This window comes from Carassius auratus, chromosome 18 (genome assembly GCF_003368295.1).
Source record: "Carassius auratus strain Wakin chromosome 18, ASM336829v1, whole genome shotgun sequence".
NCBI classification, from domain to species: Eukaryota; Metazoa; Chordata; class Actinopteri; order Cypriniformes; family Cyprinidae; genus Carassius; species Carassius auratus.
The window spans coordinates 2,614,357-2,635,056 of NC_039260.1; the positions used below are offsets into that span (position 1 = coordinate 2,614,357).

The following is a 20,700-nucleotide window of genomic DNA, read 5'->3' on the forward strand; positions in this document are numbered from 1 at the left end:
CTACAAAACGTCAGACGTCGCTTCGTTCTATCGCCTCGCTATTCGCTGATTGGGTCTAACCGACTCGTAGCCCCGCCCCTCATTCTTCAGATTGGTCATGCAGAAAACTTCCGTCTTTGGCGAGCGATTCCACACAGAAAGGAAAATATTCAAAAGAGTTACCTAGCTAATCAGCAGTCAAATAAACACATATACACGAGCTTAACACAGGTAAGAGAGGCTGAAAACGCACTTTTGAACTATAACTTGTAATTAACGGTCTTCATTTCGCTGGGATTTCTATAAAAAAATAATTCGCTTGGGACTAGCAGTCACCTAGCTAACAGAGAGTTTAGCCATCCAGCTAATCAGATCTTCACAATAGATCAGAAACTAAGAAAAGTAATAACGTTTACATTTGTTTGATTTGATGTTTTATTCAATGCCAGATAGCCCATCTTAGGTTAGTATTTTCGAGGCCTCAAGTTGTATTGGAGAGTAAATTCGTTTTAAAGACAGCAAACGTAGGCCTGCTGAAGACTAAGACAAAATATAATTGGTCAACAATCAGGTTTGGAATGACAACATTTACTGTGAATTAGCTCTTGATCTTATACCAGTAATCCACCAGAATCCGATTAGATGGCTGTTATATCATTACAAATGTTGATATCATAGATACATTTCAACCCAGACGTTAGGATCAGGCTGAACTGCGGTTTTAATAAATATGATGACGTCACAGTTGGGTGTAAACCTGAAACATCTCGACAGCTTGAATCAGTCTGGCAGTCGTTCACGACGTTATTTGATTAATGTATTTATGTTTGATTGAACAATTTAGTAAAGCTGTCACTAAGCTTGTTCTTCAGTCGATCTTCAGATCTTTCAAGTGAATGAAATTGGGCTCATTTTTTCACATGTTTTTATAACCCTCAAAATGGTCTAATCCAGTTGTGTAAGAGGCAGATAAAGTTCAATGTTTATATTGTGTGGCAGAATGATGTTAAATCGAGTTTGGAAAATGGAAGGAGAGTTGCTTGTAGAAGATATATATATGGAACATAAAAAAATTTCAATGTATAACACCAATTATATTCTTTAATTGGAATCTTGAGTGGAAGAAATGCTTGAAATTTTCAAGTTTTTTTTGTGCGTCTTTACTGAAAAATAGAGCAGGAGAATTATGTTGAATGACTACTGAATAACTGTGTTGATTCTCAACTGTAATATGTATCGAGCCAGTCAAGATCAGATTCAAAAACTATCATGTTCACCTCATATTTATTCATGAAGGCTGATTTTAGTGGTGAGCTGGTGTGTTGTTTACAGTAATTTGATTAAAAATAATGATTTACTAAAACAGAAACACAACAACACTGCAATAACCAAAGTATACCATTGTAATGCATAGCTGCATTATTTTACGATGATGTGGTTTAATAATTGGCAGAACTTTCCCTCACTTGACACTAAACATGTTGATTCACTCTCTCTAACTTACTGAATCTTTTATGCATTATAAGGTATAAACATAGTTTAGGATTCACTTGCATTAGGGCGTTACCCGTTTCAGTGCCAAGGTCAGACTCTGACTAGAGACACTAAGGAATCAGGTGTTGGTTGGCCTTTGTCAGGAGGAAAGATGTGAGTCATTATAATGCATATGTAACCTGGCAGCCGTGTTTTATAAGAGGAGTGCTGGTATTTCCAACCATAGTCCTGCTCTATGTGACGACGTCACAGCAATCCCTCTGAATGTCACCCAGATAAGGCTGCCTCCCACCGCGGGGCCAATGGCCTTCCGATCAGGTGGGAATGACTCACGGCCTCCTGTCCATTAGTCTGAATCGACGGCATTGAGATAAGCGTGCTTCACTTTCAATGGTTTGTAATGTTCCTTGTAGCTTGAGAGGAACCGTGACCTTCTGCAGATAACAACAAGCGCTATTGTTCCACACGTGTTGGGTGAAGGAATAAACACTTTGGCATGTTGTTGTGGATGTTGAGAAGAAATAAGAAACTATCGAGAGTATCGTAACTATGAAGGTTTGAAATAATTCTAATCCTATGCAAACAAGGAAACCTAGAATACAATTAGAGGAAATATTGGAATCATAATTTAATTTTTATTTTTTTTCAGAGCTGATGAATGATAAAAACAACAAAAGCCAATCAGAATCCATCATGCCTTTAAAGCGGCAAAATAACTTACCTTATTATTCATTGGGATGCTTCTTGGTGAAACAAGCCTTTTTTTGTTGAATTTTATTTATTATATTGTAAAAAATGGACTGTACAATTTTTTTTTTTATATGAGATATTCCAAAATATTTAGCAATTTAAAATTTCTATAAAATTCTTTGTTAAAAATGTTGATGTTACAAAAGATGCAGTTCAACAATATTTTGGAATCTAAAATCAATATATTTCAAATTTGAAGTTGGTATTACAAATATTGAGGTTCCTGTGACTTTTGAAATGTTATACTAAATATAGAATTTTCACAAATTTATAAATTCTTGTCACAGTATTGCATCTATCACAAAAATAGCCACCAAGTATGGAACTTTAAGACTTAGCTTTTGTCAAGATTATAATGATAATGATACGAGACAGTAATGATAATGAATGAGAGATTAAGAATCCATGTACAAAACTGTGCAGCCTGTACTTATAATAAACAGAAGATTATTGTACATTGGTGCGGACACTAATTCTTTAACGTTGTTTGTGTGAATGAGCTTTTATTTACAGTTGAATTGAGTCATGTCTCTCAGTATTGTCTTTTGGTCTGTACAATCCAAAAAGACTAATTCAGAATCTAACCATAAGGCAAGCGCTGGCCACGTGTCTCATTCCTTTAATCTTGAGGCGCCTGAATCGCCTAAATCTCACCGAAAACTTGGCGCTTTCCCATGGCTATCACGTCTACCTTTTGAACGCAAGTTGAAAATGTCATTTCCTTACCTGTGAAATGAAATCCCGCTACCCTTTTATAATCTCTTCCTCATTGGTTTCCCTTTCAGCAATCGTCTGGGCCCCCCTCATCGCGAGCCCCCAGGAGTGGACGACGCTCCCCCCATCCCTTCCCGCACCCTGACAAAGATGACAATGGAAGAGATGAAGAATGAAGCAGACACGACCTCAATGGTATCCATGACGCTCTACGCTGTGATGTACCCTGTCTTCAATGAGGTACGGTGGTCAGTCTCTGGTAGGAGAGTGTTCAGTTATAGTTGTGTTAAAAATAAAGTAAAAACGGTAATATTGAGAAATATTATTACAATGTGAAATAACTATTTTTTTCCCATTTGTAATAGATTTTCTAATATAATTTATTCCTTTGATGTATAGCTAATTTTTCAGCATCATTACTCCAGTCTTCAGTGTCACATGATCTTTTAGAAACCATTCTAATATGCCGATTTGCTGAATCATTTTATATTAAAATAGAGATCTTTTGTAATATTACTAATCTTCATACTCGCATATGTGCACAGTTGACACAGCCTACACGTGCTTCTGTGGATTCATTTATGTTTAATTAGAGGCAAAATCTACACCTACAACCGACTATATTTTAATTTTAAAGTGGTGATAATGACTGTGTATAATGTGTGCGACACTAAAACCAAACAGCCTGCTTTATCTTGCAGTAAATTAAAATGGCTTTTGTGTGTGTCACAGCTGGAGAGAGTAAATCTGTCTGCGGCACAGACTCTGAGAGCAGCTTTCATAAAGGTGAGGAAATATGACGGGATTCAGTCATTATCATTTCTTCATTTTAATGTGTCAGAAAATCCCCTTCAGTCCATCCGAATTTCATCTACATCAGGTAGAAATCGAAAAAGATCCCATTTACTTGTGCTTGATTCTTCAGTGCATGTTATTCCAAAGAAATAACATGTATTCATAATCTTTAATCATAATGTAGGAACATTCTCCACCTCTAAAACGACTTTGCTTTTCTGCACATCACCAAGGCCTCAAAAATAATATTAGTCAGGACTTAAATGGCTATGTAGATAGTGGTTTTTGTTTTCTTTGCCCTCTTGGAAAAGTTCTAAAGGCAAAAACTAAAGCTGGAATCTAAACTGTGAAGGAAATATGTTTAAAGCATTCTCATATGACGGCTAATTTTACATTTCTTATTCAGTAACTTGGCCTATCCTGATTCACTTGATCATAACAGGGCATTTGTATATAAAGATTACATTTTAAACATATTGTACCTTATCATACATAGTAAATGATGATTTAGGGATGTGTATCATTTACTCTTTATCGATATCAATACGATTTTCGATACTATTTGGTGCAAAAAGATATGAAGTGAAAAGTTGTTGAAAATTTCAAGTTATTTTAGAATTGCTGAACTTTAGCAGCATTAATGTTCTTCATTCAAGAGCAGTGAGTTATTTTTTCTTGAGTTTTATTTTATTAACATTTAAAGGAATCGTTCACCCAAAAATTTTAATTGTGTCATCATTTACTGACTCAAGTTGTTTTAAACCTGAATGAGTCTCTTCTTCTGTTGAACATGAACAGTTATTTTGATCTAGATATCACATGCACGTCGAGAAAATCTCGGCCGCATCATTCAGTGAAGGACAATTAACAGAGATAAAACAACACAAGATGTTTGCGCTTGCAAATTCTGCTTTGTAAATAGCAAATTTGCCATGGCGCGAGCGCAGCTGGCTCTTAAAGGGAATGGGAAATGACCCTCTGATTAGTTTATTGAAAATTAAGAGAATAGAGACAACCCGTTTAGACCCGTTAAACAAGTAGTGGATTTGGACACGCCCTGAGTGGACTTGCGCCATTTGTAAAATATAAATATTGTTAAAATGGGGACCACTGTAACAAAAACAACCATTTTAATTATAAGGACCATTTTTTGGTTGATCGTGAAAACCTTGACTAACTTTACAAGTGGATCACAGGGGAGAAAAAGGATGCTACAAAAGTGCACTTTCAGTTTTGATTTGAGTCTTCTGGGTTTTACTTTTCTTCATCTCTCCTGAAATATCTCGCTTACCATGAGATTTCAGCAAGAAAATCATAATTTTTCTGCTTTTGCTGTCTCTGCTGCCCCATTTGGGGCTTTGTAATACTGTTGTGTAACAGTCATATAAACCATAATGTTAGAATCACGAAAGCACACATTTTCATTTTTATTTTTATTTTTACTTATGTTAGTAGTAATATACATAAAATATTGATTAAATGTCAATATTTAATAAAATGAAATGACGTCTCAAGCTTGAAGATATGAGAAGTTTTTATATATTCATTGTTTTCAGCACATTTATAAAATTGATACATATTTTAGATATCAGAAATGCTGTAAGCTTTATTTGTGGTTGAGTTGGACTGACATGTGCTCTCTGTTCGTTGATGTCAGGCAGAGAAGGAGAACCCAGGACTGACTCAGGATATTATCATGAAAATTCTGGAGAAGAAGAACGTGGAGATCAACTTCACTGAGTCTTTATTACGCATGGCTGCCGACGATGTTGAGGGTGTGTATGATCTTCCATAACTTTGAAGAGCAGAGGAACATTGTATATGGTTTGCAATGCAAAGTGTTGTTAACCATGCAGCCTCGCGCCTCTAGGGGGAGCTGTTTCCCCATGAATTAAAACCCAGTAATAACTGGAATGTATTTTTTTCCTCATAATTTAATTCTGTGCTTTTTGCAAGTGTTTTTGACATGTTCAGATTTATACTGCTAATGAATGCGCAGACACACACACAGGGTTTTCCGGGTAATGCTCGTTTGTGTTTATTTGAAATGTAAAGAATAATAAATAAATTATCTTCCAAATTGAATCCAAGCCCATAGTAAAATCCTTGTTTTGCTCTTCCTCTTGTAATCTATCCTCATGTACGCTGAGGTGCTTGACTGCGTTTTACAGAATAATACAGATGTTTCTGGACTTTTATTGTGTTTTTTCATATGGTTGTCAATCAAGATTGGCCATTAAAAGAAGTCATTAAGTGCATCAGATTTTAATGACAGGTTATTAGAGGCAAGTCATCTGTTGTTGCTATAATGACTGAGTGTTTCCTGTGGGCGTGTTCTTTGTGTGCAGAGTACATGATTGACAGGCCTGAGCGGGAGTTCCAGGACCTGAATGAAAGAGCTCGCGCTCTGAAACAGATCCTCAGCAAAATCCCTGACGAAATCAACGACCGAGTCCGTTTCCTGCAGACAATCAAGTGAGAGCGTTATTATGCCCACGATCACACACACATACTAACAAAAAATTCCCCTTTTGCATCATGGCTTGCGTTTCATTACGTCAATTTTTTCGTGTGTGCTTGCCCCGACAGAGTTTCTTTTTGAAGTATTTATATTTAATATTTGAAGAAACGTCTGGTTCTTATTTCACCCCAAACTAAAAGAAAGATCGGTAATGAAGCATTGCAGTAGGTTTTTGTATTAATTTTTCTTCCAAAATCTAAGAATTGTATCTGTTATATGTAAACACGGTAAGTGTGCATTCACCACTATTACTTTTTCATTCTCCAGGTCATAAATATGGTTGATAAAAGCATATAAAGTCACAGGACTGAGACATTCATACAGTATTTTTAAACATTTGTTTAATTGACATTTACAGAGATATAGCCAGTGCCATAAAAGAACTACTGGACACGGTGAACAACGTCTTTAAGAAATACCAGTACCAGAACAGAAGAGTGAGTGACCAAACACACACACACACACACACTGTCATTATGAGATTGATACAGTCAGTGTACTGTATATCATCATCTCTATCCCTCACTTGCTGAAGGAAGAAATGAAAATGGCTTTGTGTTTTCCAGGCACTTGAGCATCAGAAGAAAGAGTTTGTGAAACACTCAAAAAGCTTCAGCGACACTCTCAAAACATACTTCAAAGACGGAAAGTATGGACATTTTAAGAACAACCTCATTGTCTTCACCTTTATTATTTGCCTTTTTCATATAGATTTCTAATGAAAAGTTCTTGGTAGAAAGTTTTCAACAAATAAATAAATAAATATAAAACAAAATACATATATTATTGACAACCTGCCTTAAAAGAATTGTTTATTTTCTTGCATTTAACATTTGAATATTATACTGCATAAAAGCATGGACAAATGCTAAATTTTAAAGTAAAAAATATAACTTATAAGTGATATGCATTTGTTAACAAATAATAGAATAGAAAATTTGGGCTCTGTAACATTTACTTTTTTTTGAAAGAGGTCTCTTATGCACATGAAGGCTGCATTTATTTTTTTAATGTAATTTATTCCTGTGATTTTATTCAAAGCTGAATTTTCAGCATCATTACTCCAGACTTCAGTGTAACATGATCCTTCAGAAATCAATCTAATATGCTGATTTGCTGCTCAAGAAACATTTCTTATAATTATCACAGTTTTTTCCAGGATTATTTGCTGAACAGATACAGTAGAACTGCATTTATAAAATAACATAAATGTCACAATTTAATGCATCTTTAAATCTTACTGACCACAAACTTTTGAACTATAGTGCTTATTGTCGTTACATGACTTTAAAAGTTAGAATCATTTTAGAGCAGAGGCAAAAATGTAATATTCTATGAACTCATAATTTATGTACTTTCAGTCGTTCCATCTTTTGTAAATGAGAATTTCACCCACAAACAGAACTTTTCTGGCCATTTTCAGCTCATCAATCTAATATGCTGATTTGCTGCTCAAGAAACATTTCTTATAATTATCACTGTTCAAATCAGAAGTGCAACAAAATTTAGTGCTAACCTCTAAACCAACTCTTTGCCTGAAGAACCCTGAAATTTCACGGCATAACATTTGTACTTTCATTTGTCTTCTGATCTAATTTGTATTCCTCCCCTCTCTGCCTTTGTTCCAGGGCAATAAACGTGTTTGCCAGTGCCAACCGGCTCATCCACCAAACCAACTTGATACTGCAGACCTTCAAAACTGTTGCGTAGGAGTCATAGAAGTGTGTTTTCTTTTTTTTTTTTTTAAATAACCTTTATATGAACAATGTAAAAAAAAAAAAATCCTTTGGACAGTAATTTATGATTCTTGTCTCCTGGCGGTAACACTTTAGGCTGGATGGCTTCTATTATGGTTTCTAACCCCATCTAAATCTAATCTTCTTCATGAGCTGGAGCGACCGTCTAGCGTTTCTCATATCCTGCGCTTTACAGTCACTCTATCTCACTTGCTTTCTCCATCTGTCTCGCTTCCGATATATTTTCATTCTGTCCAAGAGAAAGCCAAATGCTTGGGGACCTTAACGGGACGGGACACGGGGCGTCCAGACGTGCTTGTAAATGCTGGGGTTTAGCTGTCTCCTCTGATGCTTCAAACTTGAATGAGAGATGTATATTTAATAGAGATTTGGTAACAGAATTGTTCAAATAAACACCGCACATGTCAAACTCAAGTTTTGGGAGTTTTTACTTAATTTTTTTTTTATCCCTATTTCAGCTTCACTATTACTGTTGCTCATACTTAGGGTTACGTTTTTTTTTAAATCCCTTACCTCAAGAATTAACCCTTGGTTGCACTTTGGAAGTAATTGATACTTCGGTTGGGGTTTTTGTCTGGTGGCATTATATTTCAGATGGAAGAAAAAAACAAAACATAGACTGACTTTGAAGAAGATTTTTAATTGCATGCACAAAAATGAGTTATGTTTTTGTCATTTACTGAAATTAAACCTTAAGCCATTTTAGATATTTTACCTAAAGCAAACTTTAAAAGTTTTTTTTAAGTTGTTACTCACATTGAAAAAAAGCCAAGGAAAGCATTGATATTTTTGGCTGCTAATTTTGGATAAGTTGATAATTGCTGTATTTGTCACAATGCATTTTGGGATTGCCTTTCCCACAATTAATTTTGCATCTGGAGTGCCTGTAATGTTTTGATCCGTTTTATTTTATATGATTTATGTCTTTCTAAGTAAAGATATAAGGCAATTCATTTTAAGATTAAATCTATCATTTCATGATTGAGTTAATCAAGGATTCATAGTCTTGTGTGTTTTCTGTAAACCAATTTAAACTTGAATAAGATCCAAGCTTCACTTTAACAATCACATATTGTCTGAAGTGTGTGAAGCTGCTGCTAGGCATTTGGAACTTTTGCTTTACCTGGAACTGTAAAATACTTTGTGTGTTGGGAGTACTGTGCTCATCTCTAACATGCTTTTCTCCAGCGTTAGTGTGAAGGGAGGAATGTCTGGACTCTGGCCATACACAGTCCTCCTGGTTGCCATGAGACATGAAAGATTACTGGTGATATGTGTGGGCTTTGACATTGCTGACAGTTCCTTCTTACTTTCTGGACTTACGTCTACTCATGCCTGGCTTACTTTGTCCAGCTCATGGAAGTGCTCTTCTTACTCCAGGTGCATGAAGTTGAGATTTGCAGCAATGCAGAAATCAGTATTTTTCAACATTTATATGCATACAGCCACTTAATTTGTACATGGTTAGGTAGTAAAGTTTTTCTTGCCACCCAACATGTTGCATTCCCTCTGTTTTATTAGTTATTATTATTATTATTATATTTTCTGTTGAACTGGAGAAAAAATACCTTTCATTTACATTTTCATTAATGCATTGGATGAATGGTTTTATCCAAGTCTTTTTGCATTGCATTCAGCTTTGGAACTGAACCTATGACCTTAGACGTTACTGTTTTAATTACATGAGCACATAAGAAGGTCCTTCAAATGCTGTTTACAATATATTTTACAACTGCCACAAACCAGTTTACTTATGATTGGATTACTGAGGAAGTCATTTGGGAATTTATTAGGAAATTATGAGTTCCTTTTTTGTAAGTTATTCAGAAAACAGCATCATTTAATAGCATGCCTGGATGTCCATAAAGTTTCCAAAAGAGGGTTCTCTTAGCAGTGTAATCGAAGGATCATTCTTGGTTCACCAGAGAACCTTTCAGTGAACAGTTCTTAAAGAAACCATTTTAATAATCTAAAGGAACCTTTTCCACTATAAAAAAGAGAAAAACTTCAATTAGTTTTTATGTTTATTATCTTTTTTTCTTTTCCTTTAGGATCTCAACACCTTGAGAACTTTTGACTTTTAAAAAGCCACTTAGAGATTCTCCGATACTTGCACAGTTCTGAAAATATGTACGTCTGTAGACATCTGTGTGAATATACTATAGATGTACCCATTATATTCTTTTAGTCTCCTGGAGTGGAGCAGTTTTGTCGTTCCTCTTGAGGTTCTTTCCTCTGTAGCCAGACGGCAGTGCATCAGGATCATGCCTTATTCACATCATGTCCTACTGCTTCTCCTCAGGTGTTCTCCCTATTGCTGTAATGCATTATGCATGTTCCCCCGTATGAACTTGAGGCCTTCTCCAGTGCACTTTGATTGACAGCTGTTACGGAGTGAAACCATGGAGACCGCGAGTGTTTGGGATGTCTGCTGACTGCAGAGGACCTTGTGATCATACAAAGGCTTTTCTCGTGAGAGGGAATATTTTTACGTGAGCGGCAAGGCTTTTGAAGTCCACTTTGATAGAGCATGTTTGAGTTTTAAAGCTCTCTATTCCAGCTCAGAATGCATTAGGTGGCTTTTATAGGTGACGTCTGATCTCGGTGTTTACTGAGTCTCGTTTCTGCCGTGGTGTGTGAAACATTAAACTTGTTTTGGCACTGAAGTGTCGAATATCATTTTTGATAAAAACCATTGAAGAGATTGAGTTTCCACCAGTCTCTAAATGAATAACTCGAGGACGTAAAGTAGATTTGCATAAATTGCATAAAAAAAGACTGAGTTAGAAAAAGTTTCCTGATTGACTTTTGGACAAAATTCTTTCAGTCTTTATTTATTTTTTTCTATTTTTATTCATAATAATAATATTAAATAGTGATACATTTTCATCAAGGCAATGTTTTTGTACAGTGTAAAAATAATAAGCTGAAGTTCATGAAAAGTTTCATAATACATAATAAATAATATATATGAATAATAATCAAAGCTATTGTTTTAATGGCTTTGCAAGCATCATAAAATGTATATATTTACTAGTAAACAAAAGTGTATTAACTGGCTTTTAGGGATTTTTTTATTAATTCAATTATATCTTTTTTTGTTTTCATAGAAGTCAAATTTATCAGTAATATATTTTGAATAAGGCAATAGTTTTGCACAATGTACCTTGTTCAGTCTCAAACTGAATTTTGTGAGAAAAATATGCATTAAAAGTTAACACATGAAATAATTATTATTAAAATGCATTTAAAATAAGTTAACTTCAACCTAAACAAAATTCCACTTAAAAGTTAGATTTTTATTATGCACCAGTAATAATCAAACATTATGATTTGAATGGCTTAGCAAGTATTTAAAAATGAGTAAATTCACTAATATGGTACTAACTCATTTTATTACATGCAATATGTAACAAATACTGCTCCTCCACAGTGGAGCTTGATGGTCATTTGGAGTTTGACTATATTCCAATGCATTTCAACTTCCTGCATATCACTTTGAGAAGTTCCCGTTTTCTTTCACCCAGAGGTAATGCAGGTAATTAACACATCACTGCCTGTGAAACATGTTGTGCCGACTCCCGTTTGTGCAGATGGGAGTTTGAAGGACGCTGCATCTCGCACCGCCGCTGTTCTCCACTTCCTGCATATCAATTAATATGCAAATTAGTATTTTTTTTCTTTAATGTCTTTTTGATGTCACACCCAATGAGTTTCAACAGGGCAATTAGAAGTTTTAACGCCTCACTAATATGAAAGATCATATTCTAGCTCTTGCTCTCGTATAAGTGCATGCCCTCCTGTTGAATTCTATAAGAAGCGCTCGTTTTTCCAGCAGGCTTCCATCTTGTCACTCATCCGGTGCGGTGATGAAGGGCCTCGAGCGATTGCTCACTTCAGTGTGTCGGTAGCCGTCAGCACTTCTTTTTGCCTCTCGATTCGGCCTTGTCATCAAATGTGCGCGTGGGATATCGCCTCCAATCTTCAGCCAACATGTAGATGAGTTGTTGACTCCTTTTTTCTTTCTTTGTAAAATTTTGTTTAATATTTTCCCACTCCACGGAAATCATGGCCTGAGGCAAATACTTGTGCAACTTGCCAGGGAGAAGCATTTTCTGGGGGTTTTCTGAAGATGTTATTGACAGACACGCACAACTAGAAGTCGACGTGAGTATTTTGGGCCTGAAGCCAGGATGCAAAGGCTCTGATGCAGGCCGTTATTGTTATTTGTCATCGTTACGGTAAGGGGCTGTAACTCGGCGCTTTATATGCACCTCACAGCATGAAGAAGGCAATGTGCGTTCATTTCTCAGTGTTTGGATACCTTTGCCCTGGTAGATAGCGAGAGGAATGACGGAAAGAATGGAATTTGAAGCAAACAAGACAAACAAACCGAGAGAACGCAACGGAACATGAAAAAGACTGGTTAATTGAAAATTGTGGGGTGCTTTATCTCTGTAGCTGTGGGCGGGATCCTTTTTGAAGTCGCACCTCCTTGGGGAATCGTCTAGTGTTCGGGATTAGACACGCGGCACGTCTCAGTGTGTCTCTGTGTGTGTGCAGTCCCAATCCTGTTGGCACTCTGGCCTGATAGATTTCCCATAATCCCTCTTGAGTATACGGCGTCAGCGTTTGATTTTCTTCAGTTTGGAGTGTTTTGTTTGTTATGTGCACATCCTAATATCACTATATAACACCAGTCTGATACTCATCAAGAGCCAGTGCATCTCTGAGCTCTAGGTCAGGAAGCAGATTTTACATCGGATATCCAATACAGTGGGAAACAATGTCAGTTTATATAACTTGAAATGTTACAAATGTTTCAGTGTATATATAGAAATCAAGATTCATGAATGCTGAAATTAAACTCTTCTTTAACACATGCTAACAAATTGAACAGCATTGTGAATTGTTACCAATAAAACAACATTTCTTTTAATTAATATTCATATAATTAATAAGGGAGTGCACGTCAAGACGTAATTTGACGTGACATGACTGACGTGATATGGGAAGGTTCTTTATTGGCAGGTTTAATGAAAAATCTTTAACATTTATGGATCCACAAATCACAAAAGATTATTTACAGTGGAAAATGATTATTTTAGATGATTAAAAAATAGTTATTTTAAGAACTGATCACTACAAGGTTCTTTTTAATATCCATGCACCATTACATATTTAAATGCAGTTTATTATTTGAATTTTGCATTATTTTCTCTGCTGTTTTTTTCCCTCTCCTGTCTCATTAGTTCTAGGTGATTTAGGGTTTCAGTTTTTTGAAGGTAAGTCTCTGGAGTCACCCCCATCATCTTTACCTGTGTATTGAGTTTGTTTGTCTCCTCCACTCACTGGATCACTCTACACCTGCTGCTTCCTCCTACTTCCTGTCCACTTTGTCATTTTCTTCCTCCTCTTCTCGTTTACTGAACTACCTGCTGCTTTACCTTTCCTTGAGAGAGAAGATGCAGTGGCGGCCATTCTTATTTAATACGCATGAATGCATGTATGTTACATTTATAAACAGCAAGTGAAGAATCTTCATCAAGGGGAAAAAATGTGGTTCCGTTTCTCCAAAGAAGAAAAAACAAAGAGGAAGATGACAGAACCGAGAGATGCTGAAGGAGGGAATGAGACTGTCGAGGTGACAAAGAACAGAGGAGGCGTCAAACAGAAGTGCAGAGAAGTTAGAAGATGAGATTGTGGAGGAAAGAAAGGTTTGGGCTGCGCTCGAGAGAATTTACTCAGGTTTTATTTTTAACATAATCAGCAGGTGATTTTCACTGTTTTACGGTGTGATATTTTTAGAGGAGTTCTCTCTTACCTGTTCTCCAGTGCCGCTAGAGTTATTTTTGCCCATTATCAGCTGGAAAAAAAAGAACGTTAGATATGCATTCAGCATGTCGCTGTAATCTCTCGAAAGCGGTGTCATACTCGGACGGTAGGGGGCAGTGTGGAGCCGCGCATCATATTCCACAACTTTGTGACGTTCGAGTGGATTTCACTGCATTGCGTTGCATCAATGAAATATTTACATAATGATTAAGAGTGTTTAAGCGTCACTATAACTTTTCAGTAAAATGCTATTTAAAAAAGGATCTAAATTGTAAAATTGCAAATGAGATTTCTTTAATATAGCCAAGCACTTGTTTATTCTGAGATTAAAGAGAGATCAGCTGTAGGATTTTATTCAAGTCTGTTAAGGCATAAAAATATATATCCTAGTCTTCTCACGTCAGAGTCTCAGAATAGATTTCAAACTTGCCAAGACACACATTTCAGCAGCAGTGTTATTATAGTATTATATATATATAGGCTTATAGTTTATATAGGCCTGGTGTGAGTCGAAAGAAAGGTGGAGGCATGTCAGCACCAAATCAAGACCAATACTTGACCCTGCATGCCTGCAGAAATCATTTCATGCATGCAAAATGATCTTCAGGATGTAACAGAGGTGTGAGTGGTCACTCAGACTGTGAGGAGCTGACTTCATTAAGTTGGCTTGAGAGCCAGGAGACCAGCTGTGAAGGTGCCTCTTTCCAGAGCACACAAACTGGCATGTCTGCAGTGGTTCAAAGAACATCGCAGGTGGACAATGAATCAGAGGGGTAAAGTGCTCTTCACAGATGAGTTCCAGTTCTGCATGAACTTCCTAGACAGGTGTAGGAGGGTCTGGCATTGTCCTAGGGAGAGACATTTCCCACAGATTGTTGTACAGCATGACAGTATTGCAGGATCATCAGTCATGGTTTGGGCATCTCCATGGGTGGAAGGACAGAGCTTGTCATCTTCGAAAATGGGAGCCTGACAGACCAAAGGTATAGGGATGAAATCCTGAGACCAGGTTTGCGACCGTATGCTGGTGCAGTGTGGCCAGATTTCATGCTTCTGGATGACAACGCCAGCCCACATCGAGCAACGCTGGTGACTGAATACTAGGAGGGCATCTCAAGAATGGAATGGCAAGTCCGGTCACTCGACTTGAACCCCATTGAGAACCACTACAGTCAAGAGTGTAAGCATGTCAGGTCCCTCCAGGAACCCGTGTGGAGTTGCAAACAGCATTGCTGGATGAATGGCAAGCCATCCCTCAACAGAATATCCAAAACCTCATCTTAAACATGCACGGGCGATGTGAGGCTGTGATCAGTGTCAGAGGTGGGAACACTGACTACAGACTGGTTGTCTCCGTACATAACGTTTCTTGTTTCTTGTTTCTTGTTCATGACTTGTTTGTCGCATTTGTTTAAACTGTGCAATTCATGTTTGTTTTACACCATGAACTCAGATTTTTGATCTGCGGTAACGTGCAATAACATCTTGTTTTGTTTAACTAAAAAAAGCTTTCTTTCCTGTTTTGGGTCCTGCTACCAGCTCTGACACTTCACACAACGTGAGTACAGTATAGTACAGTATCCAGTGCATCACCATTATGTCCATTGTGCTAGCTCCTTGAGGCACTCCAAAGGCACTACACTGCTGCGCTGCAGGCAGTAATGTTTAAGAGGCATTTCTAATCCATTGTGACTTGAGGTGAATCACAAAAGTACTGAACAACCAACAGTTTTTTTGTTTTTTTTGTTAGGTTCTCTAGTCTACATGAATGTGTGACAAGCCACTTCACACCTTGTGACAAACAATCATGTCTGGGCACCATCAAAAGTGATGAGGCATGAAATTCCTTTGATGGCAACACTGATTAATAGCAGACTTACATGTTATACATGAATTTTGAACAATACACTTTTTTGTCTTAGGACAAGACTTCAGAAACTTCACACTGGACTTCAAGCAGCGTGGATTCTGTGCCTCTCCAGTCTTCCTACAGGATCCAGACCTTGATTTCCAAGTGAAATGTAAAATTTTCTTTCATCTGAAAAGAATGTTTTTGGGCCACTGAGCAACAGTTATTTTTATTCTTACTCCAGGTGAAATGATTCTGATGTTTTTTTTTCTGGTTCAGAAGTGCCTTGGTTCTAGGAATGTGAAAGCTGTAGCTCTTTTCCTGAAGACGTCTGACTGTGGTGACTCTTGATGCACTGACTCCAGCTTCACTCCACTCCTTGTGAAGCTCTTCCAAATTCTTTAACCGGCTTTTCCTGATAATCTTCCCAAGGCTGGGATCATCCCTGTTGCTTGTGCACCTTTTCCTACCACACTTTTTCCTCCCAGTCAACTTTCTATGAATATATTTTGATACAGCACTCTGTGAACAGTCAGCCCTTTCAGCAATGACCTTCTGTGGCTTACTCTCTTTGTGGAGGGTGTTGATGTTTGTCTTCTGGACATCTGTCAAGTCAATAGTTTTCCCATAATTGTGGTTCTAAACTAGCCCAAGAGGTACCCGGTATTTATACTCAAAATTAATCTAACTAATCAAGCTCAAAATTGAATATTCTATTTTTTGGAGAAACTGAATTTTATTTTTCTAAGATGTAACTAGTAACCATAATAATAATAATAATAATTAAAAAAACTCTTTAAATATTTCAGTTTGTGTGCAATGAATCTACAATATAAAAAAGTTTGCTTTTTTTAATTAAATTCCCCGAAATAAAGACATTTTCCATGATATTGCAATAAGCGATTTGGGTGCTTAGAAAAGCGCTATATTAATGTAAGGAATTATTATTATTATTATTATTATTATTATTATAATATTCTAATTTTTTGAGATGCACCTGTAATGCAGTTTTTTAATTAACATATAAATAAAATTTTTAGGCTAGTTGTTAAAATATATTCAATTACACACTGGTTGTCGTAGGGTTTCATAATGCCATATTATGGCATTTAAAAAGTGTCAAATATCGTGCACACAAAAAAAGGCAGGTGCACAGAACATATCCATGCATGGAAAACCAAACTCACGAGGAAGCATTTTTGCACTGCGAGTGCCCAGAACAGTAACCCAACCCACGGCTCACTCGTCAAGTTACCTTTGAAAACGTTATGGCATAAATCAACTTTATAGCTTCCTCATTGTATGACAACAATTGTCTTATTTGCATCAGTTTTTATAATTAATTATAGGAGGAACATCCTAAAAAGCTGGTACCTAAATGAAACAGGAGAGTTTCATAATTTTCCTCTGGGAATATGAGAGAAAACCAGAGGACAGTAACTTGTCAGTTCTGTACACTAATTGAATACTTGACTGAAACACCGCAGTATTGTGTAATCCATGATGCTCTCGTCCTGCTTCTCAGGTCATTCGTGGGGTTTCCAGTGACGTGTTGGCTGATGGATGTGGGTCAAAAGGTCAGCCAATCTACCCGTTGTCATGGCAGCACTGAGATTTCAACCACAGCGCTGGATGATAGGCGGACGCAAGAGGTCAGAGGTCAATCATACATGGCTAGGTGAAATGTTCTGCAGTGTCACATGCTAAAACTATTTTATACTATTTAATTCTGTAAAACGATTGAATATATATAAGCCATTTAAACAGTGTTTGGTTTGCTAATTGCAGGCTGTGAGCAGGAAGTCGGCATCATATAATCTGAAAAAGACTGTGTTTGTTCAGTTTTTTCTTTGGTTCTTTGAGCATTTGTTTTCTGTGTGTCAGTGTCTGACAGCAGCTTCATCTGTCAGTTTTTCCTCTCATACTGATGGAACAAAGTCGTTTGTTGTTGGTTAAATCACTTTTATTGTCGAGACACTGTTAGCGCGGTGGGTTGTGGGGAGAAGAACAGGTAGAGCAGCAGAGACCACGGTGAGAGGGAAAATATTTGTTTGGGCTTGTCTTTTGCCTGTGGTTCTCAAGCCCTCTCTCTCTCTCTCACACACACACACACACACACACACACGGGATGGTGCTATTTCCTGAGGCAAATCCCATCTCATCATCTCCTCCAAAAGCACAGAATTGTATCTTTTATCTGCAGTCTTTGTCTCTGTCTTGCTTTGTTTCTTTTATCTAAATATTTTCCCTTCTTTTCAATATAGCTGACTCTATTAAGGAAAGTTGATTATGAAATCATCATTATTTTCTCACTTTAAAGTCCTTCCAAACCCCTATTAAATAAAAATTGTAAAATGTACCAAGTTTAGTGTCAGTAAAAAGTGATTTTGTCAAAGATTTACATTTAAAATTCCTGTTTTCTATTTTAATGTTTTAAAATTTGATTTATTCCTGTGATCAAAGCTGAATTTGTCACATGATCTTTCAGAAATCATTATAAAATGATTTCTTCTTTTATTATTATTATTATAAATGCGGAAAACGGTTGTGCTGCGTCATATTTTTGTGGAAACCATGATACAGTTTTTTTTTTAAGGATAATTATTTTCTTTAATGAATTGAAATAGATCTTTTGTAACATTATAAGTGCCTTTACTGTCAATTCTGATGAATTTAATGCATTCTTGCTTAATAAAAAATATTAATTAAAAAAATAAAATCACAAAACTTGCAATCTGCAAAAAATAAAAATATGACTCTGACTGTGAAGTCAGTTACAAAAATACAGGTAAAAGCAAAATCCATACACAAAATTCACACGTAATACTTGTAAATGAATGTAAATGTGTTAAAATGACTGAACTGCTGTGTTCATCATTTTCCATGGTCGACATCTTTCTCGATTATGATAGGAGTTTTTATTCGCCAATGAAGTAATCTTACTAGTCATACTTTTAATATATATCTACCATGGAAAAGTTTAGGGTCAGTAAGATCTTTAATGCTAATGAAAGAAGTCTCTTATGCGTTTATTTGATCAAAAATACAGTAAACCTCACATTTCCAGTGTGGACGTCTTTCTTGATTGTAATGGGAATTTTGTTTCGCCAGACTTAAAAATACACTGCATGACATTTTCCCAGTAATTCCTGTTCTGGATATCATTATTATAGCATTAATTATACCGTTCATGTCCAGCAGTTTTAGAGCCCAGTGTGGAGGTGATTTATTTATTTTTTTAACGTGGTGAATGTCCCTGCAGTGACTCTACTTGCCGGTATAACCACCTCTCATCTCTCATTCCACCCGTGTGCCGCTGTCCTCTAGTGCCCTATTGCCCTCTCGTCTCGCTCCAGGTCATTTTCTGGAAAATAAAACCAGGGGTGTTTGAAGAGGCATCATCTGTTTGACCAGTGTTATTTGGCATTTTATCATAAGGTGTTAAAATCATGATTTTTATCTCTGTCCGGGTGTCTCAGAAAGACACGAAACAGTTTGCATTTATGTAAATAGCAGTCTGTCTGAGTCTATGTCTGTGTGTCTGTGTCGAACACTCGTGCTCATCAAAGTTGATCTCAAACCAATTCGTCGGGGCACTGGAAAGCAATCTGGGAATGATAAAAGCTTCATTAATAGCTGCTCTGGTTTTTATCAAAGCTGGCTGTGTGTTTGTGTGTTCACTTCCTCTCTGTGATGCTGAAATGCATGTTGCTTTCCTCCAAAGGAAACAATACATATTCTATGGCGTAATGAACTCCGGTTCAACTCCACGAATACACACACACACACACACACACACACACACACAATCTTCACACACATCCTTTAATAATGCAGGTTATCTCAGACTGCACAGTTGTTTCAGGAGGCAAAAGCATTTGTTGCTCAATGGTTTGGGGTTTTGGGGTCTTTTGTCAATGATTACATAGACTGAAGGAAATGGTTTTCTGATTGGCCACCTGTGACTTCTACAATGTAAACTTAACTCGATTGGCATGCATGTGCACTTTCTTATGTGCATAATAAAATAAAATAAAACTCAAATTTATATTTATAGTTATTTATATTTAGGTTTTTGTTGTAATTGTTTTATTTTTTATTTGATGTATTAGTTTGTTTTTTGGTGTGTTTTATTTTATTCTTTGCTTTAATTTACTTTTATTTTATTTGATGTATTTTGTTTATTATCTTTTTCATTTATTTTTTTAACAATTTTTTTGCTTTGCTTTTGCTTATGCCTTTATATTATACATTATGTTGTGTTGTTTTTTTATTGTTGTTTTATATATAATTTTGTATTTAATTTAATTTATTATTATTGTATTTATTGTTTTATTGTGTAAATGTTTTATTTTATGTTGTTTTGTTGTTTATTTTGATTTTAAAATTAAGTATAAGTATTTTGTAGTTTTTTTATTTACAAATTTTGTTGTTTTTTGATAGAGAGATTTTTATTATTGTTATTTTTGTTTTGAATAACAAGCTGTGCATTTTATAAGCAGACTTGCATCATCATGTCAGATTTTGCACTGGTAAGCACCACTCACATTTTCTTTATAAATCTAGTTTAAACTGCATTATATTTTTCATAGATTAATGAACCATGTATATCCTACATAGTATTTTGAAAGCTGTAGAAAGATTACACCAGGGTTCAGCCTGTCCTGCAATTGAAAACTTCACAGAACACTGAGGGGACAATTAGAGGGTGATAAAGTGGAGACGAAGAAGCATGCAAAACATTGTGTGTGCATCTGAAAGAGAGGACGCACTGCAGCATGTACGGAGCATAACTAACAAGCTATTTGAAACTTTCCTCCTGTCTGGATTATCCTGATGCTCAAATTATATTTGTTTACTGGAGCGACCCAGGCGAGGATAGCGGCGCAGTGAATCTGCATAAGAGAGAAGCCTCTTTTGACTGTTCCTCTCTTCATCAATATTCAAACTCACTGGGTTTTTCTCTCACACAGACATGGCTACGAGATCAATGCCTGCGGCCAAGC

At 36.3% G+C, this 20,700-nt stretch overlaps 1 protein-coding gene across 2 annotated transcripts; it reads left to right on the forward strand.

The window, feature by feature from the left end:
• Positions 1 to 60: 60 nt before the first annotated feature.
• LOC113118132 (programmed cell death protein 10-A) lies at positions 61 to 8,424 on the forward strand. Of its 2 annotated transcripts, XM_026287060.1 has the most exons (9): positions 61 to 210; positions 3,009 to 3,177; positions 3,670 to 3,723; positions 5,390 to 5,507; positions 6,081 to 6,207; positions 6,612 to 6,690; positions 6,820 to 6,902; positions 7,882 to 7,974; positions 8,086 to 8,424. In XM_026287060.1, the coding sequence occupies exons 2-8, from the start codon at positions 3,088 to 3,090 to the stop codon at positions 7,961 to 7,963; spliced, it is 633 nt and encodes a 210-aa protein (XP_026142845.1). In that variant the 5' UTR covers positions 61 to 210; positions 3,009 to 3,087; the 3' UTR covers positions 7,964 to 7,974; positions 8,086 to 8,424. The 2 variants fall into 2 exon arrangements, with proteins under 2 accessions (XP_026142845.1, XP_026142844.1); XM_026287059.1 differs by having other exon boundaries at positions 7,882 to 8,424.
• The last annotated feature ends 12,276 nt before the right edge of the window (positions 8,425 to 20,700 follow it).